We start from the raw sequence: 21,027 nt of genomic DNA on the forward strand, positions 1-21,027 counted from the left end.
GTCAGAGTCCATGGCTGATCATACAGGCTTTTTGCTTCATAGGAAATAACTTGGGTTTCTAGCATATGACAGCTGTTCTTTTTGACAGTGTAGTTCATTATTCCTAATGTTTAAAATGTTTTCAGTCTCCAGTTGCAGCACCGTGAAATGATCCATGAAACTGCTACATATGGTGCCATACGACCATATAGAGAAAGCCCTTTATTAGCGAGGGCACGGCGGACTGAAAGTTTTCATAGTTACAGAGAAATCCAGGCCTTCAATTTGAACAAAACTGTGGTAGACAAAACTATTCCCCAGAATGGCAAGCAGAGTCCTGAACATGTGGAAGTGAAGAGGATAGGTGAGAACCTAAATGACAAAAAGATTTCAGCATCCACAACTGAGGTAAGATCTCCTAGAGTAGCAGACAGTGGAACAGAAGTTCAGAAAGCGCCTGAAAACTTGTCAGACATGAAGAAAAGAGGAACTGATGAAGACAATGAAGTCAAAGCAGACAATAAAAAGAAAAGTGGGTTTGAAGGGGGAGGTTTCTTAGGAAGGAAGAAAGTTCCACATCTGGCGCCTTCATCAAGTATTGTGGAAGGAGGTTCTGAAGCACTTGGTACAGCTTCCCCATCACCTACAAAGACACCAGTTTCTCCACGGCATAAGAAAAATGATTCTTCATGTCAGGATTATACCTTGTAAAAGTGCTGAAGGACATCAATATCCCAGATATATCAAATGTTTTAACACTAAACTGGATGAAATGTTTACATTTATGCAATTGTTAGTTTGTGTCTTTATAACTGAAGGCCATATTTGAAGTGGGATAAGGCAGTATATGGAGCACATCATTCTTCATAAAGAACTTGACTTCACAGCACAACCAACAGAAGCATTTTTAAAGTATTCTTAATTGATGTTGACTTTGTACAACTATTCATATGAAGTCCAGTCCTGGTACAGACTTTGATTTCAAGCCTTGTTTAATTCAGGCTAGCATGCACTACCATTTTGTTGTAGGAGATTCCTTCTGTTGTATGTTAACTGTTTCCCACTTCTGGCTCTTCTCATTCTAAATATTTAAAGGTCTGTTTCTTGGTCTTCGGTCAGTCTTCACTGCACACTTTTAGTGTGTATCAGTGTTGGGAATAAGAAAGGAAGGCTGCATGGCTGCTTTTCCATATGTTTGCCTTTTCTAATGAGCCACAATATTCTTTACTCATATTAATAAACTTTGCATACACCATGTGGTGCAATTTGTTAATTTAATCATACTGCAATTCAGAAATGTCTTGTTACTGGTTATGGTTGCTATAAAGCATTATTTTGCATATATTTGTCTTTAATATTAAAGTATAAAGAATTTAGAACTTTGTATTCTTTTCATTCATGAGATGCAAACCACATCTTTCTAGGCATACCCACCTATGAAACAATAGCAGTTGCCAACAAGACTTTCAACACAGGATGGTATTTTTTTCTCACATTTTAGGCCTTATGGATCAAATGCTTACATTCAGAATCTGTAGTTATTAAATACTGTATAGCATTATGCTAGCAGTTTTTTACTGTATAAACTAGTCTTACAGGGTATTCCCAAACCACAAGAATAAAATTACTGATCTTGCCTGATCTTCCTCACAAAGATTGAATCTCACAAGTAGCTGTACAGTTTATATCTAATTTTAAAATGGCCTTTATCAGGTTATTTTACAGTATAGTATTAATGTATTTCTGTCATTCATCAAAATTTTAAAAGCGTTCTCTTGTAAATATTCTTACTGAAATTTATTTTAGGTTTTTATGGTAGAAATAGCCCTATACAGTTGGCTCTCCAAATTTGCAGTTCTGACTTTTGCAGATTTGATTATTTGCAGTTTTGATTACTATGTTTTATCTATGAACCTTTAGGTCTTCCAGTGTAACTCTGCCGGAGTTTGACCATAGAGTTTGTGCTGGAGAACCTAGAGGTTCCTAGAGAAAATACTTCTCTAAGCATTTGTAGGTCCTTCAACATGATTCTGTGATCAACGTCTGGCAGATGTTGACCATAGGGTTGCACTGGAGGACCTGGAGATTCCTAGAGAGGTGTTCTTTTAGGTGAAAAGAATAGTGGGTTTTTTAATTTATTTATGGGTTTTCCACATTCATAGGCGTCCTTCACCCCTAACCCCAGTGAATGTGGAGGGATCACTGTATACTTAAATACAAATAAAAGATGAGAGCTGTATCTGTGTATTGTTCTTTCCCATTTGGGGAGAAAGATGGGATATAAGTCCAACAAGCAAATACATAAAAAGTTCTTTGTGTGTGAACTTAGAATAATGGGCAGTTACCACAGTTATGGAGCTATGCAATGAATTCCAGACCGACCTCCACTTGCAAAGAAATAGTCACTGTGATCAATGGTGATCTTTTCCCTTGTCACTCAGGAAGCAAATGGTTAATGTTCACACCCTCTTGTGAGCAATCTCTGTTGTGATAGGCAGAAATGGGGTCGCTGTTGAAATTCCCCCTTACATTTGAGATCACTTGTGCAAGGAGGTGGGTGGAAACATCACTCGGCTGCTTCCTGAGCAACAGGAACAGAAATCTGTCAGTTTTAGCTGCTGCTTCCTGGTAAATGGGATTAAGGGACTTGCATGGTTCCTATGTGTAGCCAAAACAAGGGGCTGTAGAGGAATTGTGAATACCACACAATTACAAACGTGCACAAATACCACACAATTACAAATGCTTAATTTCAGGTTACTTAGAAGTAATGCTTTTTGTTCTGTGCCTCCAAGTCATTTTTGACTTACAGCGAAGCAAACAGATCACACAGTTTTCTTGGTAAGATTTGTTCAGGGAAGGGGTTGCCTTTGCCATCTTCTGAGTCAGAGAGTGTGACTTGCCCAAGGTCACCCAGTGGGTTTTTATGCTTGAGCAGGGAATCGATCCCTGATCTCCAGAATTGTAGTCCAACACTCAAACCGCTACACCACACTGGCTTAGAACACCTCTTTGCTACATCAGTTGAAGACACAGCCTTGTGATGTATACTAGGGGAGAAACACACTGCTGAACACAATGGCATGCCATATTAACATATGGAAAAATAGTACCCAGTTTTCAAAGGAATTCAATCTGCCTGACAATCAGAGGCTTTTAATATAATTATTGTTATATTATAGGGAAAGGGAAGATGAAGCTAATACTAATACTTACTGGACTTGCCTCAGGCCCTTTATTTGTGTATTATATCATATAATGAGTAATGTAAACAGTTTCAGTTCTAAACATCTTGAAACAAGTTAAGGTGAGCTTTGTAAGGCTGCTATGGTTTCTTGATTGAAAGACAAAGCATCTAAATTTTATATGATGTGGCATTTTGGTTAGCTTCTTGTGAGATTATATTTGGCTCACTTCAAAACTGAGAATTGGTAAATTACATTGAAGGACTGAATTACTACTTTGACAATGAAGGATGATACATTTAAAAACAGATTGCCACAATTTGTTAGTTGAAGACAGATAGTTTCAAATCCCAGGAAGCAGTAGTGTGTGGCTACACTTTTTTTTCTGTAGGTATAAGACACTTCTGAGGCAGGAAATCTAAAGTAATACTTTGTAATACTTTCATGTTTTCTTAAATCAGTACTAATTTGCACAGCAATGTCTTGCTGGAAATTTGCTTAAAAAGTTGAGCTAGACTTTGCCTGACCAAAGTACTACTTGCCAACACTGTTATCATAGCTCAAGAAGAGTCAACTACATTGAATGAAACATATTTCAAAATTTTTATTAATCAAAGACAATATCCTACAATCTGGCCGGCATGCTACATTTCCTCATATAATCATAGAAAATATTCAGTCTTATATTTAAATATTATAACAGCTATTGGTATAGCTGGCGTGGCTGTAAAAAACTTAAATATTCATGACTGGAATCCTGAAGGAAAATCCTGATTTCTAACAACTATGAATTCTTGCAAGCTTGAAGTTTTGATACCATGGAAGCATGTATTATGGATAGAAATGTCAACATAACATTCCCTACTGGTTGTGGAAATGACTGATATTCAGTTTTCAATGGTAAGATAGTATTTTATTTGTAATATGTGTTATGTTCACACAACTGCCCATAGGTATGGTCATCTCTACCTTTCCAACCTCTGCCCATCAGAACTGTGACAAGGTGACTCCCTACCACAGTCAGCTGAAAGCTATTTGTTAAATTAACCACTGACACAGCATCAGACAATAACTTCCCCAAAGCACAGTGGTGTTTTGTGCATTGCATCTAAACTACTGACTTCCTAGAACAGTTCCACTGAAAGACTTAAACTACAATACTATAATAATTATCTGAAATTATGTAATCAATAGAATGTGATATCTATTGCATAGACATCAGATAGTCCCAATTCTCCAGTCCCAATTCACCTTTTACTTCCTCACATAAATGTAGGGCAACTTTGATAGTGCTAACTCAGTGTGCCTGGAGTTGAAGCATCATATAGAAGGTTCAGTTAAATTCACCTGTCAAATTACCTTAAAAAAATCAGAGCATAAAGCTAAATAACTAATTCAATAAAATTATGAATTGGACCCAGATTTAGGTACAGGCAGATCCTGATTCCAAATCTAAAACTTTTCTGGGACAACTAGAATTATAACACCGTAATAAGAGTTGTAAGACATCAGCATGACCTGTTTTAAGAGTCCCAGTAATCCAAGTGGCTGCAATTCATGGGAAGACCCACAAATTGCTGTGGTTTTATTAATGATTTTTGTATATGAATATTGCTATGTAGCTAATACTGTCCTGACTTCTGATCAGAGGACTTTATCACACAGGGAAAATTAGGTTTAAACATCGATTATCCTGTGAAAATCGTGCAATTGCGATTAACATTTTCACACACATCATGACTAAAGAGCCATTATCCCAGGAATAAACAGGCAATAAACAGCAACAAATCATTCACAAGATTTCCCCATGAATGATTTGTTGCTGTTTATTGCCTGTTTATCCTGGGATGATGATGGCATTTAATCATGACTTCGTGTGTAAATGTTCATCACAACTGCACAATTTTCAACTGCGAATTGACGTTTACCCCCTGATTTTCCTTCTGTGATAAACTAGAACACTTTAATCTGGTGCACCTGGATAGAAATTGCATTTTAAAAACTTGGAAACTAGTAGGTTTTAGTTAAAATTTAAGATCAGAGTTTTGTATATATTGACCAGTTAGCCATTGTCACAATTTCCTTAAGTGGTATTTTGTAAAGATTTCTTTACAGTAACAGACACCTATCAAAACCATATTTTTTTTAGAAAAACCTCACACAAATATTTTTGCTATATAATTACATTTTCCTAGAAATACATGATACAAATATCATTGAATAACACTGATAATGTATGTTGTTCTCTTTTAGAAAAAGAATTTCAAGCATGTGCTATCAAAGAGATTATTCATTAACTGGTAAAGTTATAGTAGGCACATTAGATCCCAAAAACTGAACAAGGCAAATGTATTCAGAATGGCTTGAATTATAATCACCTTCCATATTCTTGTTTTTGTTGGAACACCAGAAAAACTACTCATAAATGTGTGTCAGTAAATGTTGTGTGCTCTTTAGTGACAGTGCTGAAGCCTTTGATAGCAGTCACAAGATCGTCATCGTCCACATACTGGAAAAAAAAATCAGTATTCTTTGTTATGTGATACACCTAAACACGCATATGAAAACACACATAGTTATTCTAAAATGAGTAAGAGTAGCAACAAAGAATTTATTAAGAACTAAAAGACATTAGAACTCTCCTATACCCGATGTTAACTTAAATCATGTAATATTTTTGTTCTTGAAACAGGATACCCACTCTTATCCATTCAATTCTGAAATGTACGTTTATCTGAGTTTCAAAAATTAAATATGTACTTGAATGTTCATTTAAAATAGAATGTTATTAAAAATTAGGCATACCAAACTGATACTTTTTCAAATAAATATCTTTCTAAAACAATTATAAATCAGCTGGATTTATATCAGACAGTGTCCATGTGGAAAACCCATGCTCTTGCAAGTTTTCCATGGCCATTTGCATGCATCTAAATGATCATTTATACCAGCCTCTTCACATGCAATAGTAGCATAACACCAGTGCACCTACCTGGGTCATGAATTGCTGGCATGCTAAGCCATTTTTGTCAGCAAGTGCATGTAAATATCATTAGACATACAGATGGCCCTCTGTATCGGCAGACTAACTATTGGATTATTTGACCCCACCCTCCCCCAGTAAAGAGTAGAACCATTGGATCAATGTGACTTAAATAAGTGTTGACGATTGGATGGATCTACTCTGGTCCAGACTAGCAATAGGATTCAGGCCCCCTCTGCCATGCAAAAATGATGCACATATAAATTAGAAGAAAGGTGAATAGGCAGGACACTGGGATAAAAGGGTTCTTGGGCTAGAGTTGGTAGTGTGGCCATAGTGTGGGAGAGGTTGTCCAGAGTTTTGGGGTGCGGTGTCATCAATATGCTGATGACACTCAACTCTACTACTTCTTTCCACCTCAATCCAAGGATGCTGTCTTGGTCCTAAACCAGTGTCTGTCGTCAATAATGGAATGGATGAGGGCAAACAAGTTGAAACTTAATCCAGAAATGATAGTGCTGCTCTTGGCCACTCAGAAGGCAGATTAAGGAATAGGGATCCAGCCTGTGTTAGATGGGGTCACACTCCCCCTGAAGACGCAGGTTCACAGTTTGGGGGTACTCCTGGGCTCAGCTTTGAACCTGGAGGCCCAGGTCTCTGTGGTCACCAGGGGTGCTTTTGCACATTTAAAACTTGTGAGATGACGGATCTGGCCTCAGTGATACATGCCTTTGTTACATCACATTTGGACTACTGATATGTGTTCTACATGGGGTGCCTTTGAAGAGTGTTCAGAAACTTCAGCTGGTCCAAAGAGCTGCAGCCAGGCTGCTAACAGAGGCAGGTTAGAGAGAGCACACATCGCCCCTGCTGAAACAGCTCTACTGGTTGCCAGTTTGTTTCTGGGCACAATTCAAAGTGCTGTTGATGACCTATAAAGCCCCTTCTTTGAAGGCCTTCCGCTGACAGGCAAAAACCTTCCTCTTCAGATAGACATTCAAAGCAGAATGCTTTTAAAGAATGGCTTGGAGTACTATATTGTTTTAATATCTTTTAAGCTTTTTTATCTTTTTTAAGTATTTGATATTTTAGCATTGAATTTGTTTTAATTATTGTATTAATTTAATCATAGTTAAATGTATTTTTTTAATGTTTTTAACTGTATGGTTTTGTTTTTGAATGTTATAAGCTGCCCTGACTCCCAGAGTGGGATATACATAAATATAAAAATAAATATAAAAATAATAGTAGTAAAACAAGAAAAGTCTTCTTCTGGTATGCTTTACTCACTGTTGTTTGCAGTGAGATTCTGTGTTTATGGCATATTTAATAGACAAAGGTTATCCACCTGTCCTGAAAGAGAACTCACCAAACCACTGTTGTGACCATGAATGATAGTGTCCCAAACAGTATCTTCTATCAAAGACTTTTTATCGTAGACATCAATAAGCTGACTGACGCTGCGATGTAGGGAACCTTGGGAAAAAGTGTGCTGTATCTGGCTTGGTACCTGAAGGACAGAAGTGCTTCGACTGCTACGGATACTTGTAGGAGATGCTGGCCCTGGAATTTTTGTGTCTGCTAGTCCCTAGGAATATAGAAAGACAAAAATTATTCTCCTAGAAAATGTTTTGGTTTTTTTTAAATTGAACAACATATCTTCAGTCTGCAGTTTAGACGAAGAAATGATTCCCTTGTCATAAATCGTCCCTAGTGGATGACCAGATGAAAGTTAATTTCACAATACCGCAGTACCCCATCTTGATAGCAGAGTTTACAGGCAATAACAGAACATCATTAAATACGCATGGCAAGGGTTGTTAGCAGTCTCTTCAGCTATTGTTCCCTGTGGGAGCTATAGCCTTCTGCAGTGCAGTTTCACAAGGTGATCTCCTCCTGTTAAGCATGCGACACATGCATGTCACCAGCATAATTGCTATTCCATTCCAACAACACCTATTGCTGCACAGTGCCAGCAAGGTGAGTGGGGCCATTGGTTCACTGATGAATGACTGTTAGGTTATTTTTATTTTTTTACCAAAGCAAAAATAAAAACACAGGGATCAGTAGAATCCCTAAAGATTTTTAAAATACAGGTATTACTAGTTGTGTGGCTCAAGTGGTTAAGATGTTGACTCTGTTGATTGCAAAATCAGCAGGTTGGCAGATCAAGACAGAGTATAAAGATATACTATATCCACAGCCAGTTTGCTGCTTTCATAATCTGACCAGCACTTCTTATTACTTAGGCTGAAAAACCAACCAACCAACACACAAACAAAAAACATGCACAGTGAGAAACACCACAAGCACAACAAATCCAAGAGATTAGGATGCAATGTCACTTGATCATGCAAAACACACAATTTCTTTTGTTCTCCATAGAAATAAACAGACAGACTGGAACCCAGGAAAGTGGCAAAACATGCCTTGAATTCCAGTTGGGTTGCCAAATGAAATAAGGGACAGGGCTCCCGTTCTTTTAATGATTGTATAGTAGAGAGAGCTGAAATTCTCTCTTCTACACAACCATTGAAGGTACAGGATCCCTGTTCTTATTTCATCTTTGTTGTTTTTAACTGCCCTCAAATTGACCTCAACCCAATGTGATCCTATGACTGAGGCATATCCAAAACACCTCAATGACCTTGCTCAGTTCCTGCAGTCCTAGGGCCATGTCCTCTTTGATTGAGCCTATCCATCTAATGTGTGGTCTTCTGCTCTTCCTATTGCCTTCTGTCTTTCTAAGTATTGTAATCTACAAATATATTTCCATACTGCTTATAAGTAAACTAGCACTCCCTAAGCGGTTTATAATGTGTAAGCCAATTGCTGTCAACAAGCTGAGTACTCATTTTACCGACCTATGAAAGGGTGGAAGACTGAGTGGACCTTGGAGCTTCCTCTAGGATTGAACTTACATTGTGGCTGTAGCACCAGCATTTAACCACTGTGTCACCAGGGCTCCATCTGTTCATGGTGATTTATTCCTCTTAATGTCTCATAGCGCAGCTTTCACTTTCTGAAATCTGTGGTTCATCTTCATATGATTCTTCCTCCCGTGTGTCATTCATCCTTTCATCTCTTTTATATTACTCTTCTGTAAATTGTTTCCATTGTATTTTTATTTTTATCTTGGTCGTGTATTTCTTTTGCTAGTCATAAAACATACCCACCCTTGGTTTAGATTTCCCTTTGATTTTATTGTTCTCATGAAAGAGGTCTCTTGTCCTTCCTTTTTTGATACCATCTTCTGTTTCTCTTCCATGATTAATACAGCAATTCTGTTCGTTCTTGTACAATAATGGTTGATAGTTGCATTCATGATTCTGGTTCTTGTCTCCCTTTTCTTTTGCTTCTCATCTGGCTTTTATTGCTTGAAGAGTTTTATCTGTCATCCATTGTTTCTTTTCTTTCTTTTTGGCTACAGTTAGTATCTTTCTGCATTTCTCTTTGAGTACATCACTGGCTTCTGTCTATAGTTCATCTGTTTCCCAGTTTGATATGCTTAATAATGCAAATCTATTTTCCACATTATCTTTAAACTCTGCTGGGATGATCTTTAGGTTGCATTTTGGCATGACACTTGGTTTAGTGTTTTTCTTTAGCTTCATTCTATTTTTTTTTTATATTAGCAGTTCATGGTCTGTGCCACAATCTGCTCCTGACCTTGTTTCTGAGGAAAGAATGGAGCTTCTCTATCTTCTGCTTCCAATTATGTATATCTGATTTTTTGTATTGGTTATCTGGTGATGTCTATGTATGTAGGGTTTTTTTTCTGGTTGTATGAACAAGGTATTTGCAATGAACAGATTGTTGGCCTTGCAAAACTATCCATCACTCTCCTGCTTCATTTCTTGATCCTAGTCCAAATTTTCCTACAGTTTTAAGATTATTCTCTGCTTCCTACTTTTGCATTTAAATCCCCTATCATTAGTAAGAACTCCTGTTTGAGCATGTTGTCACTTTCTTCCTAGACACTATCATAGCATCATTCAATTCTTCTTCCTCTGCCTCCATGGTTGGCACATATGCTTGGACTATGGTAACATTGATGAATTTCCCCTGAAGTATTATTGACATGATTCAATCTGACTTTGCGTTATATCCTTTGATTTTGCTATGTTTCTCCTCACTACTCACTACTCATTTCACCTGGTAACCCTATATTTCAGATACCAATGGTGATGGAGGATATGAATTAAGGAACCAAGGTATCAAAAAGTAAAGAATTAGCCATAGCTTTGGTTCCATAGTTCTTATTGATCTGTGCCTCCAAATGCCAAGGTATGGTAATCCTAGGGCAACTCTATCATAGAGTTTTCTTGGCAAGATATGTTCAGAGGGGGTTGCCTTTGCCATCCTTTGAGGCTGAGAGAGTGTGACTTGCCCAAGGTCTCTCAGTGGGTTTCCATGGCTGACTAACAACTCTAAATTTGATCTCCAAAGTCATAATCCAATGTTCAAACCACTACACCATGATGCCTGACATACTTCTAGATCTATATCCCAGTTTTGATGATAGGCTTATAGCTGGAGAACTCACTCTGGAAGAGAAGGTCCCAGGTTCAGTTTCAAAAGCACCACAAATAAGGAAGGCAAGGAAAGCTCTAGCTTTGTAGAGATCCTGTCATCTGAACAAGACAGCTTCATATTATCCTAACCATGATGGCACACACAATGCCCTACATAGATTAGATACTGTGACATACTTTGCTTACCAAGTGTACACTGCTAGATTGCTTGTCAGTTGCAATCCCATTAGCAATATCACAAAGCCTTTTGCTAATGTGATTGCTTCTGCAGTAGTTAATGTTCTCTTAGAATGTTACAGAAGTACTACTGTAAAGAATGCTTGCAAATTTCCTTGTCCTCTATGAGAAAGGTCTCAACACATCCAAACATCTTGTTGAGAAAAGGGCCATCATGAGATTTTTCATGCATAAAGCCTCTTTGTTCAAAATTACTTTGTAAAAATACTTTGTTTCCCCACAAAATTCCAATCACACTTCACTGTTTTCTGAACAAAATATTGATTTGTTTGGCACCCAAACCCAAAAAATTTTAAAGTGAAAGAATAAGCAGAAAAATATGCAAAACCTCTTACAGTCTTAACCAGTGGGGAGAAAACATTGGAAACCAATTGTTCTAGATGTGAGAATGAATGAAGCAAAAATTTCATACCAATTTCCAACTGGAAAGAAATGGAAATGTAATTTTTCTGGAGTCAACACATTAGACACTACATCCATTAGTACAGTCAGCCTTCTGTATCCATGGATTTTTTATCTGTGGATTCAAGTATCCACGGTTTGAAAATATCTTTAAAATATATAAATTTCAAAAAGCAAACCAGGATTTTGCCATTTTATGCAGGGGGCACTATCTTACTGTGCCATTGTATTTAATGGGACCTGAGCATCCATGGATTTTGTTATCCACAGGGGGTTCTGGAGCCAAATCCCAGTGGATACCAAGGGTCCACTGTATTTACATGAAAGAAGGACCATAGATCCTAACCTTCAACCAAAGCATTGTTACCATTAACAATTATTCATTTTCCCTTTCTGCAAGGATCTACAGGGGCTCAAGCTTGATGATTTGACCTAAGTCTACTGTTCAGGTTCTCAAGAAATCTGAATCTGTTTTCTGTCAGAAAGTCAATTTGTCTTGTTTGCATCTATGAACCATGGTGTGAACGTTAAAAGGCTTTTCATCTGCTCAGCTGTTACAATCAAGCCAAATAAGTGTATGCTCAGAAGTAATTGCCATGCAGCCTCTACTAGTTGTGCAGCAATAAAGCAAGCATCATGCAAAGAATTTTCACACCATCAATTCAGGTGTTTCTAAGCCCAAACCCCACCTGAGACTGTCACACTAATCACTACCTCAAAGTGCATTGTGTAGCTTTTGAGAGTGACGCTGCTTGATGATTCAGATGTATCGGCAACCCTCTCAAACTGAGATTAAAAAGGGAAGAAAGGTGTTAATAGCATTTCTGAATGGCCTGGGTACCATGACACATGTTCCATTGTAAGGCTAGGCATTTGTGAATATCTGCGCTAAGTGGGCCATAGCATCAACTAGGAGGACAGCCACAAACCTCCACTATCTTCAGGCTTATCTGTAGTGCCTGAGGGATTGCCCCATTATACAGAGTCACAAAAATGAAAAGATGTTAGCAGTGAAGGCTTATGGCAACTGAAAGCCAATTTGTTGTTCTCGGGAGCAAGTCTCAGCAGCATTTGTATGGGACTGCAGAGGCTGAGTGTTCCAGATTCAAGCCAGTAATTGAGTTAGGTGTAAAAATGGCACTTACAATTATCGGCACCGTATGCTTTGTGACCTTGAAAGTGATAATAAAACAGAGCTACCCTCTCAAACTAATGGGGGGGAGTGGGGGAGAAGCGAGCCATTGCTTCATGGTTCAGAAATATATCTTTTTCAAATGTTTATGCAGACATATGCATTGCAAAGGCTTACCTTATCTGAGTTCTGTGATACTTGTGAAGATGAGATGACAGGGATTTGTAAAAGAGTAGCAATAGAAGGCTGATGGCAGGGATTATCAGGGAAAGAGGGATTCTGCATTTTTGAAACATCATAGGTGCAGAAAATAAAGAGAAGAAGACAAGACAGTAGAGAAGACACAGAGTTAAAATGCAGGAAATAGAAAAAGAGCTGCAGTTCAGACAGTTCACCTTCCAAAGTAGAAAGGCAGGTGGGGGCAACCTCCACAGTTAGAAAGACCAGAAAAGACTGGTTTGGAATGGAAACTTTTTAATGTGTTTACACAGAGCAGAAACAACAGTATGTAATACACTTTCAGATTTATTTTAAATGTCAAAAGAATATGGGAACTCTTGATGAGCAAAATCACTTTTTAGATTTTTTTTCTTTGTGGAAATACAGTAGTGGCTGGTTTTTCAAATGATATGTACTGGCATCTGGTTAGGTGCAATGTAATAAGTTAGATTTAAGACTGTGTAACTGTCCTACTCACCAAGTGCAATTGTGGTATCATTACCACATTTGTAAATGCCCTTGTGGCCCACCTTAACACCAATCAGACACTGAGAGCAACCGAGTTTTGTTGTGCCTGTGAGTAGGAAACAAGGCTAGCCTCCTCTGGACAACAAGCAATGGAGCGAACAGCAGATGCAGGGAAACCTGCATGTTCCTGCCACAGCTCTTTGTTGGACTGTTGCTTGCTGGAAAAATGGGGCTGGTCACATTATCTTGCAACATCTCACTCACTAGTGCTGCAGAACTCCATCTGTCCAAACGGCTGGATGGCTTTTAAGGTGAGTTTCAGGGGTCGGAAAAGGAGATGGAATATAGCTATGACATTGGCCGTGATTTCCACTGCACCGTTTAGGGCTGAGTTGAAAAGCTTCAGTAGTACAAAAATGGTAAAGAGTGACATATGGAATCGAGCTTGATTAAAACAATTTTCTATTTACCTTCCATTTTTCACATTTCTATACTTCGTGCAAACACATATTTTTTCAAAGCTATATAAAAGTCCTTTGTCCCTATGTGCCCCTTGGCAACTGCTGTTTTCTAGTATTGTTTTTCTCATTCTTCCTTGCCTTTTCTGTCCTGTGTCTCATTTGCTTTCTTGGTACATAATCTGTGTACAGTATATGTGGTGTATATGTGATTTGGGGCCTGAACAGAGAGGCCAAAATAAAGCTGCTTCGGGTCACTTTGGAGGTATGCTGTTTAATGCTGCATGCATCCTGAGGACTGGAGCACAGCTTTGGCTTCTGGCCTCTTAAGATGTGTGCGTCATTTAAACAGCATACCTCCAAAGTGACCCAAAGCAGCTTTATTTTGGCCTGTCTGTTCAAGCCCATAGTTCATAGCACCAATCAGATTAAACAGCACTGAGAGATAATGAGGTAATAGATGGTGAGGATAGAAATGATGCCAGTGACAGAGACAGCACCCTGAGAATAAGAAAATGCAAGGGAAACAACAGGGTACTGTGAACCATTGATATTGCACACACTGAGAAACATGAGGGGATGGGATAATCTAGGCCTCTCCATTCGTCCTGACACCAAATCAGTTGTATTTACCTATGTGCTGGCTCAGCATTCAATGACTGTCTCTCCCCTAGATGTGACCAACCAACCAACTGTCCCTAGTTTGGTGTTTCTTTCTTCTTTTTTTTTTTAGGTATTCTGGTTTGAAGTGAATATCAAAATTAATGAATAGCCGTGGTACAGCTGCTTTTATAATTATACCAATTTAAGCCAAGAAATCTGAAGTTCACACACAAACACACATATCCAATTCTAGTCTGAGAATGGGCTCTTCAAGTACATAAAGGCAGAACTTCTTTGCATGAGCAGCAGCAGGAACATTCATGACTGGACCAGTATTTTCTCTTTTATGGAGGTACTGCCCTGTTTTAAACCCTGGAGTGTTTCTCCTTATCAGAAGGTAAACAATATGAAACTAGATAGACCAGTAGTTAGATATGGTATAAGCAGAATCCTACTGTGGTTCTCTGATATCCTGTTAGGCTACTAGCATTGGTAGTAGAAGCAGAAAACAGAGCAAACCGAATATCTGGCAATGAGCAGGGAGAGTACTTTATGAAGTCCTCTCCACTAAACCTCTTACACTACAGTAGCAAGAAGAATGCCTTAATCAAACATACAGAATACTCCAGAGCCTTTTCTTTTCCTTTTGTAACAATTGCTACTTTTCACACATTTAACCTTAGTTTTTGACTGTTGCTCCTGGATGTTTCCTTCAGCTACAAGTGACTATTCCTATAAACCTTCATGGCAAAGCAGCATATTTTCAAAGCTCATTTTTCTCTTTCAGAAACCCAAATAAAATTGGTTAAGCAGCCCCTAATTTAGCCTTTACAACCAACCCTAGTCACCATAGAAATGTTGCTGAGAGCAGCATCCCCGGGCTCCTGAGGGTCATTCTTGAAACACAAACATTTTCCTTTAAGGCACCCGCTTGGCCCCCCTAAATCAGTAATGCTCTAGGAGTAGCCATGGCTCTGACAGGTCCTTAAGGGTCTACATAAAAATTAAAATTGTCAACTTGCAGTAGTCTTTAAAAGGCTTTTAACAAAGGCCTGAGCTGTGAAAATGACAGAAACATTTAAGCATGCTGTTCAGCTTGAGATGGGGAGGGGAGTGGGAGAGAACATAGCACATGTGGGAGCTGAGAAATGGCTAGCTATATAATTCTGCCATGGATTCTTTAGAAAGGCACAAGGCACCAATAAAAGCTTCCTTCCTTCTTCAGGTTTAGTAACTTTACCAAGCTTCACATCCTGAGATACAGAGCTCCCCTTTATTTAGGTATCATCCTACTAAAATTAGGCACTCTATGATTAGACCCTCATGTCATCAGTAGACAGAAACAGACATTAAATCCAATATGGGGATCTCACCAAAACTGACAGCCCCCAAACATTAAGCATGTTTACCTACGTCATGGGTTTCCCTATCTCCAGTCCATATCAGCTGGTAGGTAAAAACTTAACCTGAGTGTGGTTGCTTATGTTATTATGTAAAGAGCAAGAACAACATGACATGGGTCTCCTGCTGGAGGCCAAGATCCTAGATACTGTGATGCACATGGGTAAAGCTCTGCCAGCATATTGATAGTAGAGGGCTGGGCTTCTCTTCCAGGCTGTGTTAACTGCAACCTGAGAGCTCTGGACTGCATTCCCAGGGCCATCAGTGGTCAGTAGACCTGAGCAGTAACCAGATTTCATCTGCTTGGAGCAGTCTTCACTCCTCCCCACTCCCGAACCTCCAGTGTCCTTTTTCCTGACTGCAAGAACCTAGCTGAGCAAGTGCACACTTCCACCTTCTGATTGGTTGTAGATGAGTGCTTTATAACCATCAGTATGTGGTTGTGCAGCAAGGGAGGGGGTCTGTACAAGGAGGTAGTAGATACCTCCTTCCACAATTTCCCCCAAAGTACTTAGGCTGAGTGGTTATGTCAGTGACCTACACTCCAACATAATGACCTGGATCCTACTATGTCATTGTGCAGGTACAGCTCCCAGCAATTTTTTTGCGGAATGTGTACAAGGTTAAGACCTTTGGTGCAAGGTTTTGCTGTTGTTGTTACATCAGGATACAAGACACTTCTCCCGCTGAGAGGGCCCCTACTGCTGCTGCTACTACTATGAATCCCTCCTTCCCCTTGCTCTCCTCCATGTTATACCTGCAGCCTCTGTAGCTGCCTGGTTCTTTTGCTAGTCCACCATACTGCAACAGTGATGGCTGAATGGGGCAAGATACATTCTCACATAACTGCATGAAGAGGGCTTTTTGAATCATCAGCACTGAACTGGATAGAGCCCTATAGCTTAAGGACATGTTTATCAAAATTTGCCACAATAAAATCAGCCTCTTAATAGTGCTTAACTTTAGCTGCCTCATGTTCTTTTATTTTCTTTGCAAATCATGATACCTGTCCAAAGTCACCAAGCAGGTTTCTGTAGCTGAGTGAGGATTTGAACCTGGGACTCTCTCAGAGTCCTAGTCCAACACTCAGACCACTACACCATACAAGTATGCACTAGACTCCACATACAATGGACTCTGACAAACACTGTTAGAGTAGGAGCTATAGCTGTCTATTGGCTCTTTGCTATCAAAGCTTGTGTGTGTGTGTGTACACATACACCCTCAAACTGATTTCGCAAGGACAGTCTTTCTCATTCCACTGTCATCCCACTTTTTCAGCTGCTTTTAAAATGTCCAAGCATCTTTCTCCTACACCTACTTTCCTTGTTTGTCCTCAGCTTACTTCAGCTACAAAAAACTGAATTAAAAGTGCAAAAGTAGTTTGTACTCAGTTAACTCAGTAAGAAGGTGAGGAGAGAAAGGGGTGGAATCTTGCTGTTCTCTGTAGACACAGGCAAATGACAACTGCCACATCCTCTCCTATCTTATGTGTCCTTTCACATTAATAACTTTTGCCATCATGACCACACTTGGATGTTGCTTGGCTACAGGTGTCCCAGTTTTCATCTTTGAAATTGGAGGGTGTAAATGCATATATGTACATGTGTAAGAATGCACATGGATCTGCAAACATGCATGGGCACAAAGATACAAATAAAATGTTCACAGAGGTTCCCTCTGTGAAACAATCTTCAAGCTGAGTATCTTACCATGTGCGTTTCTCCCTGTGAATAGACACTCATCGGTGACATCCTCTTTTGTAGTGGGACTAAAGGAGGCCTTTCTCGTGCATATGGCTGCTTACTGATTTTCCTGTGTAGAATTGCAGACAGAAAAATTGCCAGAAGGATCAAACCAAGGATAGCCATCAAGACTACAAACCATAACTCTGTGTAGAATGTTGCCTCCTTTTTCTCTGCTTCGTGATTTCTTCCTGGGGTTGTTAATATGGGACCTGGGAAATTCAGGAAGGGAAAGCAAACACAGAAAGTGAAGATGTTATTTTAGAAAGAGAACGCTATGTGATCTATTTACTCCCTTTATTTGATTTTATAAGGTCTTGGAAAGATGTTGGTGGCAATTTGTCACACACTCTACTCATTTTTGAGATGCTGCAATGGCTCAATATGCTAGTGGGCTGGAATATAACGCTTACTGCACTCTGGAGACTGAGTTTTAAGTCCTGGCATTGCTGCTTGGGTTGGAAATCACCCCTGCATTGGCACCTACCAGACAAAAGGAGGTGCGGGAGTATGTGTCAAAGCTGAGGCAGATTCATCAAAGTAACCTTGAACAGCTGGAACAATTATCAGCCCCCTTCTCTCTGTGTATGTATGTGTTTCAAGAAGGTATGTTGCAAAAAGCTTTTTTTGTGCTTAAGCCAAAGGAACTGGAATGACTGTGGTCAATGTAACCCTTGAGGTAGGTTTTTTTTAAAAAAGTAAAATTAGAAAAGTCCAGTAACACAGAATTTTTTATTTTTTATTTTTTTGAAAAATATACTTTTCCAGGGAAGACAGTATTTTAAAGATATTTAATAGAGATAACACAAAGAACCACAAAGTGGCTTCTCTGGCCTCTCTTCTCTTTTTCTCCTCTCTCTCTCTCAAGCAAAAAAGTGTGCATCACATGCCACCCACTTTGGTTTTGCAAACACAAAACAATGTCTTGTGGATTCTTTGTATGAACAAGCTCATCAGTGGAAATGACTGGCACAGAAGAACATTGGGGCAAGAGAGGTAGAAAAAGACTCCAGGCCACTCTCCCAGCTTCTGAATAAACAAAGACTGATCTTTCTTTTCCATTTTCTCTAATTGTTTCCTCAAGGTCACACCTAGCTGTGTGCAAGATTCAACTTAGGGCCAGCCTAGACATAATGCTAATTGCATTAATGCAATTGGTGTACCTATTTTTGTTACATACATAATAACTGCCCACAATTTCTTCTGAACAGCTTTGGGACCATGGGAAGGGTGAAGTGGTAAGGAGGATTTCACTTTCTCTCTCCCTATCATGGTGCCCGCAAACCTCACCAATTTCATTCCAGTGTCACTGATGGAAACTTCCCTTGAAATAGAGATAGCAGCTTTAAGCAAGAACTTTTATTCAAGAGGGTAGCAAAGAATATAACTTTCTCACCCCACCCTAGCTGATCTTGGAAACTGCTCAGGCTATTTTACAGGGGTTATTCAAATAAGAAAGCATTCAGAGTTTGCCTTCATGAAATTCAAGTCACACCCAGTTTGGCCTTTGATCAGAGTATCAAGGGCAGGATGCTATAGGGTCAAACTGCTCACACAATTCACCACTGGGCAAGTAGTTTGGCACCTGCAGGGAGGTATAAAGGACACACATATCCCCACACATTTGTCAGCAGCTATAAACAAAGATGGGCAGGTGGCTCTGGTTATTACTATACTTGCATGCTAATAAGCTTCCCAGCAAAAGCCAGCTCTGTCTGGCTCTCTTTGGTCCATGCGGCACAGGTTGCCTGTTCCAAGCACACACAGAATCCAGTGGTGTCCCCACTCCTGCTGTCACCTGGGGGACAAGGGGGGGGTGGCCAAAAGGATGCACTGGGCCCTCTCCTTTGTTATGGTGGTGGAGGTCTCCTTATTAGGCCTCTCTCACAGCAAGCTGGTAGGGGCTCAGTGAGAGGAGGGCCCAAATGGGGTGTCACCTGGTGTGGGCCATACCCTCTGCACCCCCCCATAAACTCTTTATTGACCCTGGCATTTTGGCTCTAAGGACAGAATCAGGCATCAACCTGGAGGTCCCAGAAGATAGTTAATTGCTCTGTTTCTGACTAGGGGACATAATCAAATACTTCTCCAATGCCCCCGTCTACCCACTAAATGCAGGGGAGGGGATCCCCTGCAACTAAAATGTGGGTTTTAGAGGGGTGAGAGGAGAGACATAATGGAGCTCTGCATGAGGAGTTTTTACTCTAAGAATGCCGTCACACTGCAGAAATAATGCAGTTTGACACTACTTTAAGTGCTGTAGAGGCATCTATGGAACCCTGGGATTTGTAGTTTTACAGGGTCTTTAACTTTCTCTGTCAAAGTACTAATACCTCGCAAAGCTACCAATCCCAGGATTCTGTAGGATGGAGCCACGGCAATTAAAGTGCTGTCAAACTGCATTATTTCTATAGTGTAGATGCACTCTATTGCAATGTAGAATCTTAGCCTACAATGTTGGAGTAGCTACATAGGGAGGATATCCACTGGGGGGGTTACTGTGCACTTTCTGGCCCCTGTATAGTTGCCCACCCCTACTTTAAAGTATTGAAGAACATAGATACAAAGTGGATAACGTTACCCTTTGTCCAGATCTATTCTAATGCAATAGCAAAAACTCAATGATAAATTTACACACAACGAATGTTATGTATTTGCCTTGAAGTATTTACCAAGACCTGCAGCAGTGTTGTATTTGATCACTGGTGTTATTGCACTTCCTTCATCAGTGGTGCATGATATCTGAAATAAATAGGCTGGGGGGGGGAATGAAATGCTTGAAACATTATACAAACATCTCAGATGTTATTTCTTGTTTATGTCTAACAATTATCTTTATAAATATCTATAGTCTTTTCATTAAAAAAAATGGAATAGCCATCTTAAAACCTGAGGCATGAAGTGTCGCAACATCAGCATACTGGCATCTACAGGGAGTAATTAACAAAAAACGTTGTTTCTTCACTTTCACTCCCTTTGTTTACACTAATATTTCAGTGCACTTATTATTATTATTTTTCATTTAGAGATCTTGGTGTGTATGTCCCATATAAAGCATCCAGTTGTTGTTCTCTTGTTATACATATGGTTTTGAGAAGGATAAAATTAGTTAAAAACACAAGGTACATGTACATCTCCCCTGTAGACAATGGACAGTATATGTTTGGCCAAAGTCCAGCCTGGCATGGGAGAAGAAAGGCTCTATGGGAGAATGAATTGTCACATTGGCTCCTAACTATTTAGCCATTTTGGTCACACACATTCTACTGGTTTTATACTGAATACCAACCCATTTAAACTACTCAAAGGAAATCTTAGATGCATCTAGACTATAATCCATCTCAAGTTGTTGTTGAATAAATTCTTACTTCGTTTGGTCAATATGACATGGGGAAGATTGCTATTATAATGAGTCAGGATAGTACAGTTGACAGAGTCTTGTAATTTAAGAAGTGACTATATCCACAGTTACGGCCTAAATACCCTAAAGGCACCAGATCCCAGGCTTAGTATTTGGATGGGAGACCACCAAGAAATACCAGGTGGAGTAGGATATATTTCAGAGCAAGGAACTGGCAAAACCACCTCTGAGTAATTTTTAATTAAGAAAACCCTATATACGTGGTGGTGAACCTTTGGTATGCATGGCAGTGATGGCATGCAAAGCCATTTTGAGGGCA

The 21,027-nt window shown here is 39.4% G+C and overlaps 2 protein-coding genes across 2 annotated transcripts in view; one reads left to right on the forward strand and one right to left on the reverse strand.

Moving 5' to 3' along the window:
• The window catches only part of KCTD3 (potassium channel tetramerization domain containing 3), a 95,708-nt gene extending 94,474 nt beyond the window's left edge, over nt 1-1,234 (forward strand). The window contains exon 18 of the mRNA XM_042444948.1: nt 126-1,234. Coding sequence (XP_042300882.1) covers nt 126-690 — 565 coding nt within the window. The 3' untranslated portion in view covers nt 691-1,234. The remainder of the gene's footprint in view (nt 1-125) is intronic.
• Nucleotides 1,235-5,025: 3,791 nt separating this feature from the next.
• Nucleotides 5,026-21,027, reverse strand: part of USH2A (usherin) — a 665,459-nt gene continuing 649,457 nt past the window's right edge. The window contains 4 exon segments of the mRNA XM_042475774.1: nt 5,026-5,673; nt 7,517-7,735; nt 17,315-17,559; nt 20,020-20,103. Of these exon segments, the coding sequence (XP_042331708.1) occupies nt 5,584-5,673; nt 7,517-7,735; nt 17,315-17,559; nt 20,020-20,103 (638 nt within the window). The 3' untranslated portion in view covers nt 5,026-5,583.

The sequence above is a fragment of the Sceloporus undulatus genome, chromosome 1 (assembly GCF_019175285.1).
Source record: "Sceloporus undulatus isolate JIND9_A2432 ecotype Alabama chromosome 1, SceUnd_v1.1, whole genome shotgun sequence".
NCBI lineage: Eukaryota > Metazoa > Chordata > Lepidosauria > Squamata > Phrynosomatidae > Sceloporus > Sceloporus undulatus.